The sequence below is a fragment of the Micromys minutus genome, assembly GCF_963924665.1.
Source record: "Micromys minutus genome assembly, chromosome: 28".
Classification (NCBI taxonomy): Eukaryota; Metazoa; Chordata; class Mammalia; order Rodentia; family Muridae; genus Micromys; species Micromys minutus.
The window spans coordinates 1,720,528-1,736,431 of record NC_137963.1 but is presented as its reverse complement, the minus strand read 5'-3'; the positions used below and the strand labels follow the sequence as shown (position 1 = coordinate 1,736,431).

Below are 15,904 nucleotides of genomic sequence, written 5' to 3'. Positions count from 1 at the left end.
ATGCCCTCTTCTGGTGTGTCTGAAGACAGCAATATGTTCTCACATAAGAATAAATTAAATCTTAAAAAATAGTAATTCAAAGGTCTCTACCAGCTGGGAGGTCCACATCTTTTGCAGTGTCTTCTCTTTGCGTAAGCTCTGCTTCCTGGCTGGCTCCCTTCCTCATCAGTGTCAGACGCACTGTCTGTCCTGTATGACGTAACACCTCTACTGCTTGTTGATTGGTAAAACCCTGGAGGTTGGTGCCATCGACCTGTGATAACAGGATACATTAAGAATCTAAAGCACTTTTTCACTGCCAATACAAAGTGCGTATTTATCACTTAGTACGGAGTAATTGACAAGGAGTGAATATTTCTTTCACTGGGATATGACCACAACACCCTAATGCACACTTAGTGTCCAGGAGTAATGGTAGTTTGCTCTAAGGGTTGCACTGCTATCCTGAGGTTTGCACTGTTTTCTACAGATCCTATAGTATAGTTTCAGGGTGTGACTTTTACGAACATTTCTCTTACTCCCAAGGTAATCCTGATGCACAGTCTAATTTGGAAAGGAACACCACAGGGGACCAAGAAGAGAGGGCAGTGAGAAAAACATTCCCCCAAGATTTGTTGAATACTAACAGTACTTTACACTGCCTGCAAACAAGAGAAGTGAAAATTTGAAGGTCATATATTCAGCAGGTGAATAAAACACTATGAGATCCAGACCAGCATCCTCTACCACTGTGTAGCCTAACTATAACTGTTATGGAAAGGAAATAGAAAGACACACAGTGGATGTGGTCTACTGGTACATACCATGCCAAATAGAGTACAAAAATACTTAAACATACATACATAAAATTTTTTGGGTTTAAAAGACTTTAGTTTTAATCCTCTGTGTGTGTGTGTGTGTCTGTGTGTGTGTGTGTGTGTGTGTGTGTGTGTGTGTGTACTGAAACTGAGACAGCTGATAGGAGCCTGACATGTCTCCTGAGAGGCTCTGCCAAATATAGAGCCTGACAATTGATGCTCACAGCCATCCACTGAATTGAGAATGGGGTCCCCAGTGGAGGAGTTAGAGAAAGGACTGAAGGAGCTGAAGAGGTTTGCAACTCCATAGGGAAGAACAACAATATCAACCAACCCCCAGGGACTAAACCACCATCCAAAGAGTACACATGGCTCCAGCTGCATATGTAACAGAGGATGGCTTTGTCAGACATAAGCGGGAAGAGAGGCTCTTGGTCCTGTCAAGGCTTAATGCCCCAGTGTAAGACAATGCCAGGGTGGTGAAGCAGGAGGGAGTGGGAGGGTGGGGAAGTGGGTGGGGGAGCACCCTCATAGAAGCAAGGGGAGGGGGATAGGATAGGGGGTTTATGAACAGGATAGGGGATAACATTTGAAATGTAAATATCCAGAAGAAGAAGAAGAGGAGGATGAGGAAAAAAAGGAGGAGGAGGAGGAGAAGGAGTAACCTCTACTGCTGAGCGCTCTCATATTTGCCATTTGGGATTACTAGCACTGATCTTTCTGGCTTCTAGATCAAGATAACCTCGAACATATAGAGATTGGCCTTCCCTACACCACTTTCATTTTGTTTGTTTGCTTTGTACTCTGTTAACCAGTTATTTAATTATGATCAAATGATATATTCTTTAAGCTTCAAAGACAAGTTTTGCTAAAACCAACAGACATGATATATATGTCTGGTGTCACAGTGATAAAGAAACAAAATGAGAGGCAGGCATGGTGGTACAAATCTTTAAATCCCAGCACATGGAAGCAGGGGAGGAAGTCTGTCATAAGTTCAGAGATATTCTGGACTATTTAGTGTCAGAATAAACTAGGCTACAGAGTGAAACAGTGTCTCAGACAACTTTAAAAACAAAACGAATGAGTTCACATGGAGACACTCATGGCCCCAGGTGCATATGTAGCAGAGGATGGCATTCTCTGGCATCAGTAGAAGGACAGGCCTTTGGTTCAGTAAAGGCTCATTTTCCCAGTGTAGGGGAATGCCAAGGTGCTGAGGTGGGAGAGGGTAGTTGGGAGGAAGAGGGGGAATGGGATTGGGGGGAAAGGGGATAACATCTGAAATGTAAATACAGAGAATATCCAATAAAAAAATTAAAATGAAACAGTTCAAATCTAAACACTGATGCCCCCCTAATTCTTCAAATGCACAAAATTTAATGCTGCAAGTGGTTGTTCTAAAATAATTTTTTACCTCTCTTAAAATGAAGTTTCATTAAGAAAAATCTGGTACAAAGAATTCTGTTTAAGTATGTATATAAAAGGTATTTGCTTTTGTTTTCAAAACATGGTAAATTAAATTTTAAAATATATCTATTACCCAAATGCCACAAGATAGATACGAGCAAAAGAAATCTGTTTTAGTAGACTGGATTTTAAACTATACTTCAGCTAAGATTCTTAATAATCTCATCACAACATGGAAATAAGGCAGCTATTTTCCCAGAACTCCAATTCATGATGCTTTGTACTAGGACGCATGAAAACTAGTATTATTATTAATAGAGTGAAAGGTAATTAACATGAACTTTCAAAGTTTCCTGGAAATAAGCAATTTACAGGCAGACTACATATAAGTCCCAGAGAGCAAAACAGCAGTCCAGAATCTCTATTTAACTATGGCCAAGCTTGATTGTGGAAGAGCTATAGTGTCAGCTCCCACTCAGCTATACCATGGAGGAGAGTAAACTAAGTTGGCACAAAGCCTCTGCCCCTCAGAGAAACACACACATTACATGTTTACATGTAATACAGGTGCCACAATCAGCAGGAGAAATCATGGAGAAGAAATAGCAGTTACAGGGTTGAGAAAACTTGCTTCCCAAGAACACACCATGTGGATACCCTAATCATCCTCCAACAACCTACATCTACTATCAAGAAACTGAGAATTTACTTCTGTCACAGAGTATTAAAGACAGAATCTGACATTTCTCATTACCAATCATAATTCTATGCTGCTTTTAACTGTGTGTCAACAAGTAACTAACAGGTATTATGATTTTATCTGATGATAAGATTAGCTAACATTTAAAGAAAAAAAAGAGCCCCTTCAGCAAATGGCTGTTACACAGAATGCCAACATGGAAGTTTGCAGGGGGCAGGGTGTGTCCAGGCGCAATTTCATGTCCTTGTACAGTACAAAGAAAACGCTAGTGGGCCACAGAATACAGTCTATAAGAGAAGACCAAGGTAGCTTGAAATTGCAAAATAAATGCTTCCTCAACACAGTAAATAATTTTTAATCTTCTCAGCACCTAAATAAATACAAATTAAAAATAGGTTATAGCTCCAATATCTGCTGTCAAAACAAAACCCAGAACAAGTAAAATCTATAATTGTAAAACTGCAACAAGGAATGAAGAAAATATTGCCAATTTATGGAAGGCTGCAAGAAGGTGAAGCTGTGCATAAAATCTACACATGGTCAAGAGCTCCACACAGTGTGTCCTACGAGTTAAGGCATTTCTAAATTAAAATGTAATTAGAATGTGAGTGGCAGTGTAGACAGTACTGTTAAAAGCAAGGGACTTAGGGAAAGTACAACTCCCCTTTGTAAGTACATTTCTTTTATCACCTGCTTGGCTAAGTGGAAGAAGTCATCTTTGAGAATCACTTACAAAAGAACAAAGGCAGTGACAACCTGGGGGGTGGGGGGAGCCAGCTACTGTGACACTTCAAAATCTGAAATGAATCCACTTCATAAGTAAACATTTTCCTAATAAAATATACTTATACATCATACCCTGTACCAGATGCTTGGAGGGTCTCACATGGCTCTCTGAAGAGTAATTCAAAGGCTATTATACTCTATTCTAACATCATGCAATTGAATCAAGGAGCTTGATAAAGGCTCACCAACGGACAGGCCAAAACAGACTGAGAAAAATCCATAAATGTCAACCCTACACAAAGAACAATAGGTAAATGGGAAAACCTGGAAATGGGAGAGGTTGTGTTCCACAGGGAAGACCACAGCAATTGGCTGCCCAATCCCAAATGGCTATCCCTACCAACCTACCCAGTACATAGGTCGCACTGTACAAACTAAACAGATTATATTGAAGAGTATGTATATATATATATATATATATATATATATATATATATATATATATATACACACACACACACACATATGGGCTTGCAATAATAATTAGTTTAAAATGCATGAGTTTAAAGGGAAGAATGGCAGATATATGGGAAGGTTTGGAGGAAGAAGGGGGAAGAAAGAAATGTCAAAATTAAATTATAATCTCAAAATGTTTTTTAATCTGATAAACAATTGAAAATGAATCAATCAATTGCTAAGATATGGAAATTCCACTTAACATCTCTAAAATAAAGTGAAAACACATCAAACCCTGCACATGAATATTCACAGAAGCATTAACTCTAATAGCCAACAAGTGAAAATATCTCCTAAAGCTAAACTTACTAATAGAAAAGTGTGGCAAAGCCACTCACATAACAAGGTATCCAGCAATGAAAGAAAATGGGAACTTGCTCTACTGCACAGATGAACTTTGAAAAGCACCATGCTAAATAAAGTAGTCACCTACAATGGACTAAATCCTATGTGACTGTACTTATAGGAAATGTTCCACGAAAAGTACAAAGACAGGGTATAGGCCCCAGACTCTGTAAGCCTAAGAAGACAGAGAAAGCAGGGAGCAAGAAATACAGTAATGAAAGTTCTCTACAACTGAATGCAGTGTGAAATGTCCAACATGGGAAGTTTATCAATATCCATTGAATTGTATAATTTAAAGGCATAATTTATAGAAAATATAAATTACTTATAACGCTGACTTGAAACACTGTCTAATGAACAGATATAGGTAGCTGAAGAAAGAAAAAGCATGCCTTTAACTCAAAATAATCTTGCCTGATAGTTTTATGCCAACTTGTCCCAAGCTACAGTCTTCTGAGAGGATGGAACCTTAGTAAGAGAATGCCTCCAGAAGATGGGGCTGTAGGGAATTCTCTAGAGCATTGCATACTTCAGTGAACAATGAGGGAGGGCCCTTCCCTGAGCTGGTGCTTCTAGATTCTATAAGGATGCAGGCTGAGCAAATCATGAGGAATAAGAAAGCCTCATTCCTTAGCTCCACTCTCCCAGGTCCTATGACCCTTAGAGCGGTAAACACTCCCCAACTTGCTTTCAGTCATGACTGTTTCTCAGTAGCAACTGAGACAACTGTACATGGATCCATGCCACCTCTTCATTCTCTCTGTCACTTCCAAAATACATAAGGGGCAGTGGCTTAGTTCCATTCATGGTAAGACAGAGACACTCTGAGAAAGTCTTCAGAGCTGTTGCCCAAGTAGGCAGGAAGCTCAGCTCGATCTATCATTCGGACTTCAAAAGATTGATACAGTTAAGAATTCACAGATCTGTTGCCTGGAGCACTCTGGGAAACATACTACAGACTTTCCAAGGGCAGAAGTAATATTCCTCAATCTTTTTTTTTCTAAAATGTGATAGGAAATATGTAACAACAACAACAAAACTTACCAATTTAGCATCTTCTAACCATCAAGTTTGTAATGGTAAATATTTCAAACTGGTTTGCAGCAACCTTTAGAGTACAAGATTGGTATCATGCTGAATGACAATCCCCACCCTCTGACTCCACAGCCCCAGAGCCACCATTCCCATCTGCATCTTTCTGACAAGCTTGGGTCATGGCAATGGGGTCACATATGTGTCTCCTTACACCTCTTTTATGTCTGCATACTGTCCTCAAGACTGACTGAGGTTGTAGCAGGTGGCAGAATTTCCTTGTTTAGCCAGTCAAAAACAAGATGCTGCATCTCTATACTATCTACTTTGTTTATCCAGTTGTCTGGGCTACTTGGCTTGGACTATGCGGAAAAACAGTGTTGTGACTAAGAAATCTTTAATCAGTTAGTATTCACCACCAATGTCTTAAAAATGATATTAAAATAGTATCACTGACGATGAGGAAGATCCTGTAGTTACACAAGTTTAGATAGAGGAGGTAAAGAGGCTTCCTACCTCCAGGTCATCTAAAGGTTATTAGTATCCAGTGAACAGCTCAACTACCTGGAATGGCCATTTACTTAAAACACTGACTTTACTGCAACGTCATAATGAGCAGATTAAAAACTTGGGCATTTCTTCCTTTCTTTCTTTTTTATATGTTTGCAGAACTGAAAGGAATTCATCTACATAACAGTGTCATTCTGCAAGGTAAAAAAAAAACAAAAAACAAAAAAATCTGTGTAACTGAAAATCCAGCTACAGTAAACACCAGGTCTGCCTTCGGAACACACACAAGAAAATATACTATAACTTTTGTGCAACAGATTCATTATGACCATATTTCAAATACATCAGAAAATATAAAGAAATGAATTTCCATTTCGACTTAAGGAAAACAATGCTTTTGTCCAATGTTCCGTTTAGTCTGAAAATAATCAATTAGGCAAGTGTCATGAGAGTCTCAAGCCACTAAAGCTAGATTAAATGACTGGATGTGGAGGTGGGAGATGGCTCATCAGGGAAAGTGGTCACTGTGCAAGCGTAAGGACCTATGCTGTGATCACAGCACCCATGTGATAAGACTGAGTCTGGCAATATACTTTTATGATCCTACTGCTAGGAGATGGAGACCTGAAGATCCCTGGGCTAAAGGGAGGGGTGGTACCCATGGAGGACTTGAGTAATGGGAGGAAGGATTGCTAAGAATGGGACTGGGAGGGGGGCTTCTAATCTGGATGTAAAGTGAATAAATAAATTAATTAGCATAAAAATATCCCTGGGCTCAGTCAGTGTAGAAAACTGGTGACCCTGTCTCAAAACTAAGGCTAGAGGAAAGAAGGAGGAAAGGTCAGTCCCTGACTTCCATATGTGCAAACACCAGCAGACAGACACACTTGACACACACACACACATACCACAAATACAAAAAAATAGGATGTCAATAAATGCAATTCTTTACTAAGTAAAATCAGGATGTGGGGTCCACAGCTCAGGGAGTAAATTGTTTGAGTCTCAAGCATGAGGAGCTGAGTTCAGAGCCTTGGTAGTCACATAAAACCCAGGCAAGGCCATGTAGTCTTTCACCTTAACAAGGAAGAGCCAGAGTCAGACAGATCCCATGGAACTCACTTGCCTGCTAGTCTAGCCAACCAGTGAGTTCCAGGCTCAGTGACAAGCAATGTCCTAATAAATAACCACAGAAGACTGTAGAGGAATATAACAAACACTGACCCCTGGCTTCTGACACACATGGATAAATTAATACACTGGTACCCACACATACAAATGCACACACACACACACACACACACACACACACAAATATATATACACAGACAAGAAATTGTTTCTTTATTATGAGATTTTATTTTTATCCACGTGGATGTGTGTGGATCTGGATGTGGTTCGAGGTTGTTCAACACAGGTTCTAGGAACCAAACTCAGTTCCTCTGGAAGAGCATTCATATTCTTAACCAAAGAGCCATCTTTCCAATCCCGGAGAACATAATTCTTAATCATGAGAAACAGCAAAATTATTAGAAATGTGTAACTTACCGCTATGATTTGATCTCCAATTTGGATCCTTCCATCATGTTCCACGGCACTGCTCTTCGTAATGCTCTTTACAAAGATCCCTGAAGGTTCTAAGATTAGAAATAAGTAATGTTTTTCACTGTTTACAAAGCACACACAAAGGAAAGCCACCTTTGGCCTTCCAAATAAAAATCCTAATTATGACTAAATAGTGATAATCCATACAGGCTTTGGTACAAAGAATAAACTCATCTCAGAGTTACCTACACCAAATTATTTCCAAGAAAGCTGTCAACAACTTTGTTCAGCAACAGAAAGCATATAATAATTAAATATCTCATAAGACAGATGTTAGAGACAATTGCAATGCTTAGAAAACATTTAGGGTTTAAAATTACCTAATTTTTTATCTCCAATATAACCAGCAATGGTAATTCCCAACCCTTGGACATTTTTAGTGAGCTCCACATCAAACATCTCACTTTCTTCACTTTTCTGAGTAGAAGCATCAACCTAAAACAGTATCAATAAATAAATCTTTAGATAAATCACCATGTAAAAAAGACTAAGGTCAAATTTAAAAGTCAAAGACTGAATGCCACTAAGGAAACTCTAACTGTGCTGTGAAACTGGCCCCTTACATCCTGACAATATGGACTGAACAATGCATTTTCCTTCAGAAAAGAACGTAGAAAAGAAAGTTGAACCTCCCCTCACTAGGCAAACATGCACCATAGACAAAATGTTAAAGATCAAATAGCTTCTTGTTAACACAATATCTTCAGATCTATCTCTTCATTTCTAAAGGAAATGGGACATTCAAAGTTCAAAGGAGTCATGCTTTAAACTGATATTAAAAAGTTAAGATGTAGTGTTGTCAGTTAAACCTTTCTAAGCATCACTTTCTGGACAACCACCGACCAAGGCCAGTAATGAGTAGCTGCCATTGAACAGTGCCGTTGAAATGTATTGGCATGTCTTCATTTCTTGCTCCTTAAAACAATCTAGAACTCCCCCACATCATTAGTAGTAGGTCAGCAAGATGCCCAGTTTTATCCATCTTTCCCAGAGGAAGGAGGCACATAAATGTTTCCAAGAACAAGCAGCTAACACCTAGGGAGGTAGAACTCAAATTCCAACAGTGTGGTTGCAGGACTATTTGTAAATGATGCACAGTATGTAAGACTATAAAACATAGGGCCTCAGCCTCCACAAGAGAGCTCCCACTGTTACCTACAAATTTTACTTTATTCTAATACCATGACTATGACTGAGTCTCCCCTGCAGCCATGGTCTAAGTAGGCTGGTGACATCCTTTTCAAAAGAAGTAAATGGTGCCAAGGAATTTTTTGTTGTTGTTGTTGTTGTTGTTGTTGTTGTTGTTGGTTGTTTGTTGTTGGTGGTGGGTTTTTTTTTTTCACATTGCCCTTTCATTTGTTTTGTAAATTGAAGATATTCATGAAGAAAGTGTACCTCCCAACACTGGCATCCTCCTGTTCTGGAACAGTATCTGAAAAGAGCGTTCTTGAGTCTAAGCCTTCTCTACTATATACTAATATAGTTCCTATTAATTGCATGTTGGACCACAGGTAAAGAAGACTCCCTAAATTAAGCACTAGTGAGCTGACACATGATGAACCACTGGTCCTAAACAGTGGTGTGATGTTAACAGACCTTCCAGCCAACCCTACAAAACACACAAGGCAATGGGCTTTAATAGCCATGCAGCTTGGGGCTGGCCATTGACATTTTCTGGTCTATGTAAACAGTCATCTCAGTAACAGTCCACCTAACCGAAGTATGGTTTTACAAGTAAAGTTGGATTTGTTTTTCATTGCGCATAATTATCTGTGCAAACTTAGCAAAAAGTTTAAAAGTTTAGATAATTACCAGAAAATGACAGGATAAAATCTGCTTCAAATGAAACAAATGTGTTTTCTATTTTTAATAAGTTATCCGAGTGCTATTTTAGAGGGTGGTAATTTGACTATCGAATGATTTTAAACGGGGCCCAAGCTTCAGAAATGATGATACACAGAGAATAGACACTGTCCTAAGCGTTCATTACATCAAGTCGTTTCTGCTATTGCATTCATTTATATATTGCTGAATAAAATGTTTTGTTTTCCACGAAAGAATGGCATTTAAACACTTCATAAACAAAGCTTGCTTTCTTCTTTCTCTCTGTAAAAATAGCAACCAAATCCAGTCCTAAAAACAACAGAATCATGGAAATTTCAAGTGGGCTAATAAAGTTTTAAAGGGTTTGTGGAGGAGGTTAGATTATGTTTAGAGCAATTTCAATAAAACAATATATATGAAAAATGTATACAGGACTGGCATGTATTAGAAAATTTATCTAGAAGTAGGTAGAATTTACTTCTAACATGTTTAAGACACTTTTGGTTGCATTTACTTTATTTTAGCTACTGTAGTCTATGACCTAAAGTCAACTGATAGAACTTTTAACTTTCAAGAATTTTGAAATTTTCCAATTTTTTTTCATATCTAATTTAGGACAAATATGGGACACTGCAGTAATGAATCATGCCAAATGTGCCATGGCCAATGTGCCATGCCAAAGCATAGCTACTGTTTGAAACAAGTATTTACAATGTCAATCACTCATCATAGATCTGTTAATAGTCCATAGCTTGCACAGATTTAAAAAATGCCACAGGGATGTCCATAAGCCACATCTATCCCCATCATCCTGGCTCCCAATCCCAGACTGCCACATAAGAAATGTTCTAGAGAAAAGTTGTTGAAAGACCATGATTAGAACGATGACTAGTTTACAAAGAGACTTCTAAGTGACACAAAGGCAGACTAAAACATTATACACACTTGAATAATACAACACTAGAATTCCAGATATCCTTATACAACAGTTGCTTACAGAAAGTGTGAAATGATCTCCTAGAATCATTGAGCGAGGAATTCTTGATAAACAAAACATTAGCATCTCTACACATGCTTTTTGTTCCATTCTTTTAATACATACAGATATCAGTAAATCTAACTTTTAAATAAACATCTGAATGCTGTCCTCTTGGACCTGTATACAAAGGAATTTTAATTCAGCAAAATGGCTGCTCAGGTAAGGGATCACATCCAAGGAAATTCTATATTACAGTATGATCTGGATGAAATACAGACATTCCCTTACCATAGAGCTTTAATCCCAAACAATGTAGGTAAGGTTAGTTGGTGGAAGGAAGCTGCCATGTTTGAATGTGAAGTCTCATTGAGGGGCAGACAAAGTGATGAATCAGAGAAGGATTTGCCAGAATGAGTCAGAGACAGGATACATCCATCTCTCAATAGAACACAAGAAAGTGAAGCTATTTAAGAGTAGTGCCAGGAGAGTCAGTCAGCTGGGAGTTGTTGTAGTAAATATTAAAAAATGGAATTGCTTATCTCTTTATCAGCCCTGCAGTCTCACTCCGCAAGAGCCACTTCTAGTATGGAGCCAAGCACACAGACTCTGTCACTCTGCCGTCCAAGCTGCCCCAAAGGTCTCACACCATCCACACAACTCCCTTTCCTGATGGTTTACTCTGCCTGCCCTACTGCCTCCTTCCTGGGGTATTTCTTTACCCCAAATCCCAACACAAACACAACTCTAAGGCCCGATAGCTTTTCATACAAGTTTACATATCAAACTCTCAATCCACAACCCTTCTATACAATAAGATTACATTAAATAGAGAAAGATAAAAACTGCCCTTCTATATGAGATATTAGACCTAAAAAATCCTTAAGTGTTCATAGTTGCTTAATGCCAATCAAGCTTCCCTGGATCTAATTCATCCTTTCTGAGGTACATCTTGAAACTTCTTCTTCCTCTCTCCTCTGATCTCTCACCCTCTCGCTCCACCTCCCTTTCCTGCCCAATCATTGGCTCTCCCCTTTATTTTACCAATTAAAATGGGAAAGTTCAGATGAAGTCACCTTCATGAGTATGTGACTAGGCAGTCCTTCTTGGGGAAGTGGAATATCAAAACACAAACAGTGACAACCTATAAGGAGTCAGTGCAGCAAATGTAGTGCAGTGGAGATGAGTTTATTCCTGAGTTCATGAAGGTCAGTAAAGGCAGTTGAAACCAGAGAATAAGGAGCCAGAAGGTTATAACAAATTGGGGGAGTTTGTTTAAGGCCAAGTACAGCAATTCAGTGAGAAGCTGGGAGAAGCTAGATTGAATCAGTCAGCTTAGACGGTAGTTCAAGCCAGAACAGCTGAGTTAAACCATCCATCCAGAGTTTAGAAAGAACTAGAGAGGGTGAACTCATTCAGCAGTAAGCCTCTGAGACAACAATTACATCTGGAATGAAACTGACATTTACTCTTTTACATCAACTGCTTCCAGGTACTTACTCGCATCTCTAAAGTGGAAGAGGTGGAAGAGGAGAGGGTAATGCCCAAGGAGGAGGGTGCTGAAGTTTCCTCTACAGCACCTCTGGCAATCATCAGTTTAACTCGATTCCCACACTGCCTAAGGACTTGTGCTACTTGCTCACTGCTCATTCCCGCCAGGTCCGTGTCACCAATCTTCAGAATGTGGTCTCCACTGCATAATCGCCCATGCTGATTTAACAAAACAAAAAAAGCATTCAAATAATGAAGGCACTTCTGTTACAACTACACTTGAAAAGTTTTAAAATGATCTAAAGACAATGATACAGATGACAATAATATGGCACATCAGTCATATAAAATTAGGTATTAAATTGTACTGGTAACTATCTTCTGGTATTCAATGTTGTAAAAGGAAATGAAAGTTACAGTAAAGAATCCACATGAAAATAAAAGATGGTTTTTCAGTTCCTTTTAATTTTGAGGAACAAGAAAAAATATATAGATGAATTATATAGATGAATCATAGGTGAATTATGAAGTCATTTGCAAACACAGCTCATGTTAATTAGAATGTGTTATGGAACACAAGAAAGTACTGGAATCTTCCTATAATTTCTATCTGGCCATTTCAATTATAAAGACTGCAAAGAATAAATTCTCAGTAACGTTCTGGTGAAAGGCAAATGAAGATAGAAGAGAGTGATGTAAATGCTATTTTAAAAAACAAACACAAAATGACAGACTCCTCCGCACTGTGCATCATAACAGTTATAGTGACACGTGGCTGAGGAACACCAGGCAGTCGCCAGTCTAACTAAGAATTAACTTTGACATTTCATTTAATTTTAGTGGATTTACAGCTCAATGTGCTTATATTTCCTATTTCTTCATGGGAAAAATATATAGGTTTCTTCCTTTTCTCTCGAGCACGTGAAGTTCATTTGCTATTGCTACATGTCACCTAATACTTAAATGTCATTTTATTGTTAATACCACTACCTAAAGCATTGTTGTTTAGGCCTTCATTCATGAATATGAGGATATCTGATGAACTCAGCTTCCAAGTTTATGTGCAAATCTATTAGTGGAAACAGCCTCATAACCCTAGAAAGTTAAAAATACTAAACACAGATTTAAAACCACATCAACTTCCTACACACAAAAATGCCACATCTCACAAGTAACAACATGCCAACAAGCTAAATGAAAACCAGCTGTGTGCCATGTACAAAGATGATACCAGAGACCCCACACTAAAGGGATAAGATGGTGGGTTTTACCTTAACAATAATGCACTTTTTGCGTAATGTTTTGTTTTGAACAGCTGCCAGGCTTACAAATATATAACTATCAAACAAGCGGTAGATGTTTTCACAGGGATTGGAATCATCAGCCTGGATCAGTCTGAGGTTCTGCGGGGTGTTCAGTGCATTGCCTACAACTGCCTTTGAAGTAAAAACCCATGTCTACCTTCAAAGTTTTCTCTTCCAAGGGTAAGAGACTACTTGAAGGCCAGTCCAGTAAAATGAACAATTCAGAGTTGATCAAATAATCCTTTTCTTAAACAGAAAATCTCTATGACGAAGCCACACTTCTGGGTTAACAACAACAAAACACACCAGTAATAGTAGCTTACCTGGTCAGCTACTCCTCCAGGCAAAATTGTCTTGACTATCACACCAGTGGCTTTTCCTCCGATGATGCCAAATCCCAGACCCGACCCATCGTTCACAAGCTCTATAGTTTCCACATGCTGCCAGTGAATCTAAAATGAAAGCGTTTGATGAGTACTTGGTTGGAGTTAGATACCTAGAGCATACAGAACCATGAGCATGAACCAAGTCTGGCTTTTCATTTAGTAACTGCTACCACTATTGTTCCTTCTTACAGTTATCACATCATCATTGGAGTGACTATATTCAACATACAGAAGCAGGTACGGACTTTTAAAAATATTTGCAAAACTTCCTTGATAAAAAGTTCCAACACAACAGCTGCCCTAGATTAGGAAAGTCTGCCTAATTAAGCCTTGAAGTAGGATGCTATTTTTTTTAAGTTGATGCCATCACTGACAGCTAACTGTAGCTTCATAATGATGGTGTAACATGTACCTTCAATCCTAGCACTCAGGAGGTGGAGGCAGGCACATCCAGAGAGCTCAGGGCTAGCCTGATCTACACAGAAAGTGAGTTACAGGGAGAGATTTTATGAATGTGCAAAAAGGAGAAAGTAAAGAAAGGGAAGCAAAGGAAAAGAAAAAAAGGAAGAAAGGGGAAGGGAAAGGAGCGAGAGGAAGAGAAAGGGAGGGGAGGATAAGGGAAGAGGAGGGGAAGGAAAGGAAAGGGGGAGTAAAGGGGAAGGGGAAGGGAGGGAGAGGGAAAGGGGTGAAGAGAAGGGGAAGGGGAGGGGAAGGAGAGAAGAAGAATAGAGGAAGGGGAGGGGAAGGAGAGAAGAAGGAGGGGGAAGGGAAGAGGAAGGGGGAGGGAAAGAGAATAGGAAGGAGAAAAAGAGAACGGGGAAAAGGGAAAAGGAAAGAGGAAAGGAAGAAAAAAATGAAAGGAAGGAGAAAGAAGAAAAAAGGGAAAACAAAACCAAGCAAAATAAAGGTTTTTATCCACTTACAGGTAAAGTAAATTTTATTAAAGAAATTCATTTTATTACTGCTGTCAAAGACTCATGCAAAGTAAAAGCTACTTTAAAAGTTCACAACTTAACCAGAACTCAGAAATAAATACTAAGTAGGAATACATCAAAGAATAATTATTTTTTAAAAATCCTTAAAAAACTAAACCCAAGCCCCCCCCCAAAAAAAAAAAAATCCAGTAGGACCTGAGGAAACAGCAGGCATTAGAAAGTGAGCACAGCTGAAAGAGTGGAGGTGTTTTCTTGTCTACTCACGGGATTCGAGTGGGCAGAAATGGTGCTGGCTGCAGACGGGGAGCGGGAAATGCACGGGCTGGAGATGTGCGGCAAAGATCCCCTGGCAATAACAAGCTGTACAGTGTCTTTGGCCTTCTGCAGGATGCTAATGGCCTGCTGGTGTGTGATTGTCTGGTCCAGGGTCTGGCCATTGATGGCAAGGATCTGGTCAGTCTCCTTAAGCCGGCCATCTCTACCGAGGAAGGAAATGAAGTGTTGAAAGGTGTGAATGCTCTCAAGGAAATGGCGGTCCCTGTGGCCGAAGTGTTCAGGCCCCTTTAATCCTAGTGTGAATACACATATCTTTATAACTTGTACCTGAATCTCTACTCAAAAGTGCAGCATTTGTCCCCCCCCACCCCGTGCTTGTCTATGCTACCTAACTGCTGTCAACGGACCCTTTCCATCAATAGCTGACTAACTCTAACACTCATTTACATTATGTTAAAAATGAGAGTAGGTATTTCTTCCTACTCTTACTACACTAATGAAACATAATTCAAACTATAACCAGACAGTTCTAGTGATTTCTATTCAAAATGAGCTCCTATAATAACCATGGGGGGGGGACAATTATATTTGAGTCTTAACTTACTAAAATACAATTCGTTTATGACTATTTAAAAGCTACTCTCGTGTGTGTTTAAAAGCTACTCTCATGTGTGTGTTTAAAAGCTACTCTCATGTGTGTGGCATATGCACACGTGTGCATGACTGCTTATACACCTGTGTAGCAAGGACATGGGGTGACTGAGGGTCTTCCTCTTACTGCTCTGTACCTCATTTCCGAGACAGTCTCTCGGAGAATCCAAAGCTTGTCTTCTTGGCAACACTGGTAGTCAGTCCAGCAAACTCTGGCATACGCCTACCTGTGCTGGCCCAGTACTGGGTTAGAGATGTGTGCCCACTCATCTGGCTGTCTTTATGAGAGTCCTGGAGACCCAGATTTATGTCCTTTTACCAGCACAGCCAGAACTTCAGCGTCTCACTCACCTTGGAGCTCATACTTTAAAGGACTTGCTCTATACTCCCACTGTATAAAGGCTTCTGAAGCCTAGTGAA

At 39.3% G+C, this 15,904-nt stretch overlaps 1 protein-coding gene across 6 annotated transcripts in view; it reads right to left on the bottom strand.

Moving 5' to 3' along the window:
* The window catches only part of MPDZ (multiple PDZ domain crumbs cell polarity complex component), a 136,875-nt gene that overhangs the window by 77,508 nt on the left and 43,463 nt on the right, over positions 1 to 15,904 (bottom strand). For all 6 annotated transcript variants that reach the window (XM_080939985.1, XM_080939987.1, XM_080939989.1 and 3 more), the window contains exons 6-11: positions 14,822 to 15,035; positions 13,560 to 13,688; positions 11,942 to 12,151; positions 7,962 to 8,076; positions 7,585 to 7,673; positions 91 to 253 (exon numbers count right to left, since the gene is read on the bottom strand). In XM_080939985.1, coding sequence (XP_080796111.1) covers positions 91 to 253; positions 7,585 to 7,673; positions 7,962 to 8,076; positions 11,942 to 12,151; positions 13,560 to 13,688; positions 14,822 to 15,035 — 920 coding nt within the window. The remainder of the gene's footprint in view (positions 1 to 90; positions 254 to 7,584; positions 7,674 to 7,961; positions 8,077 to 11,941; positions 12,152 to 13,559; positions 13,689 to 14,821; positions 15,036 to 15,904) is intronic.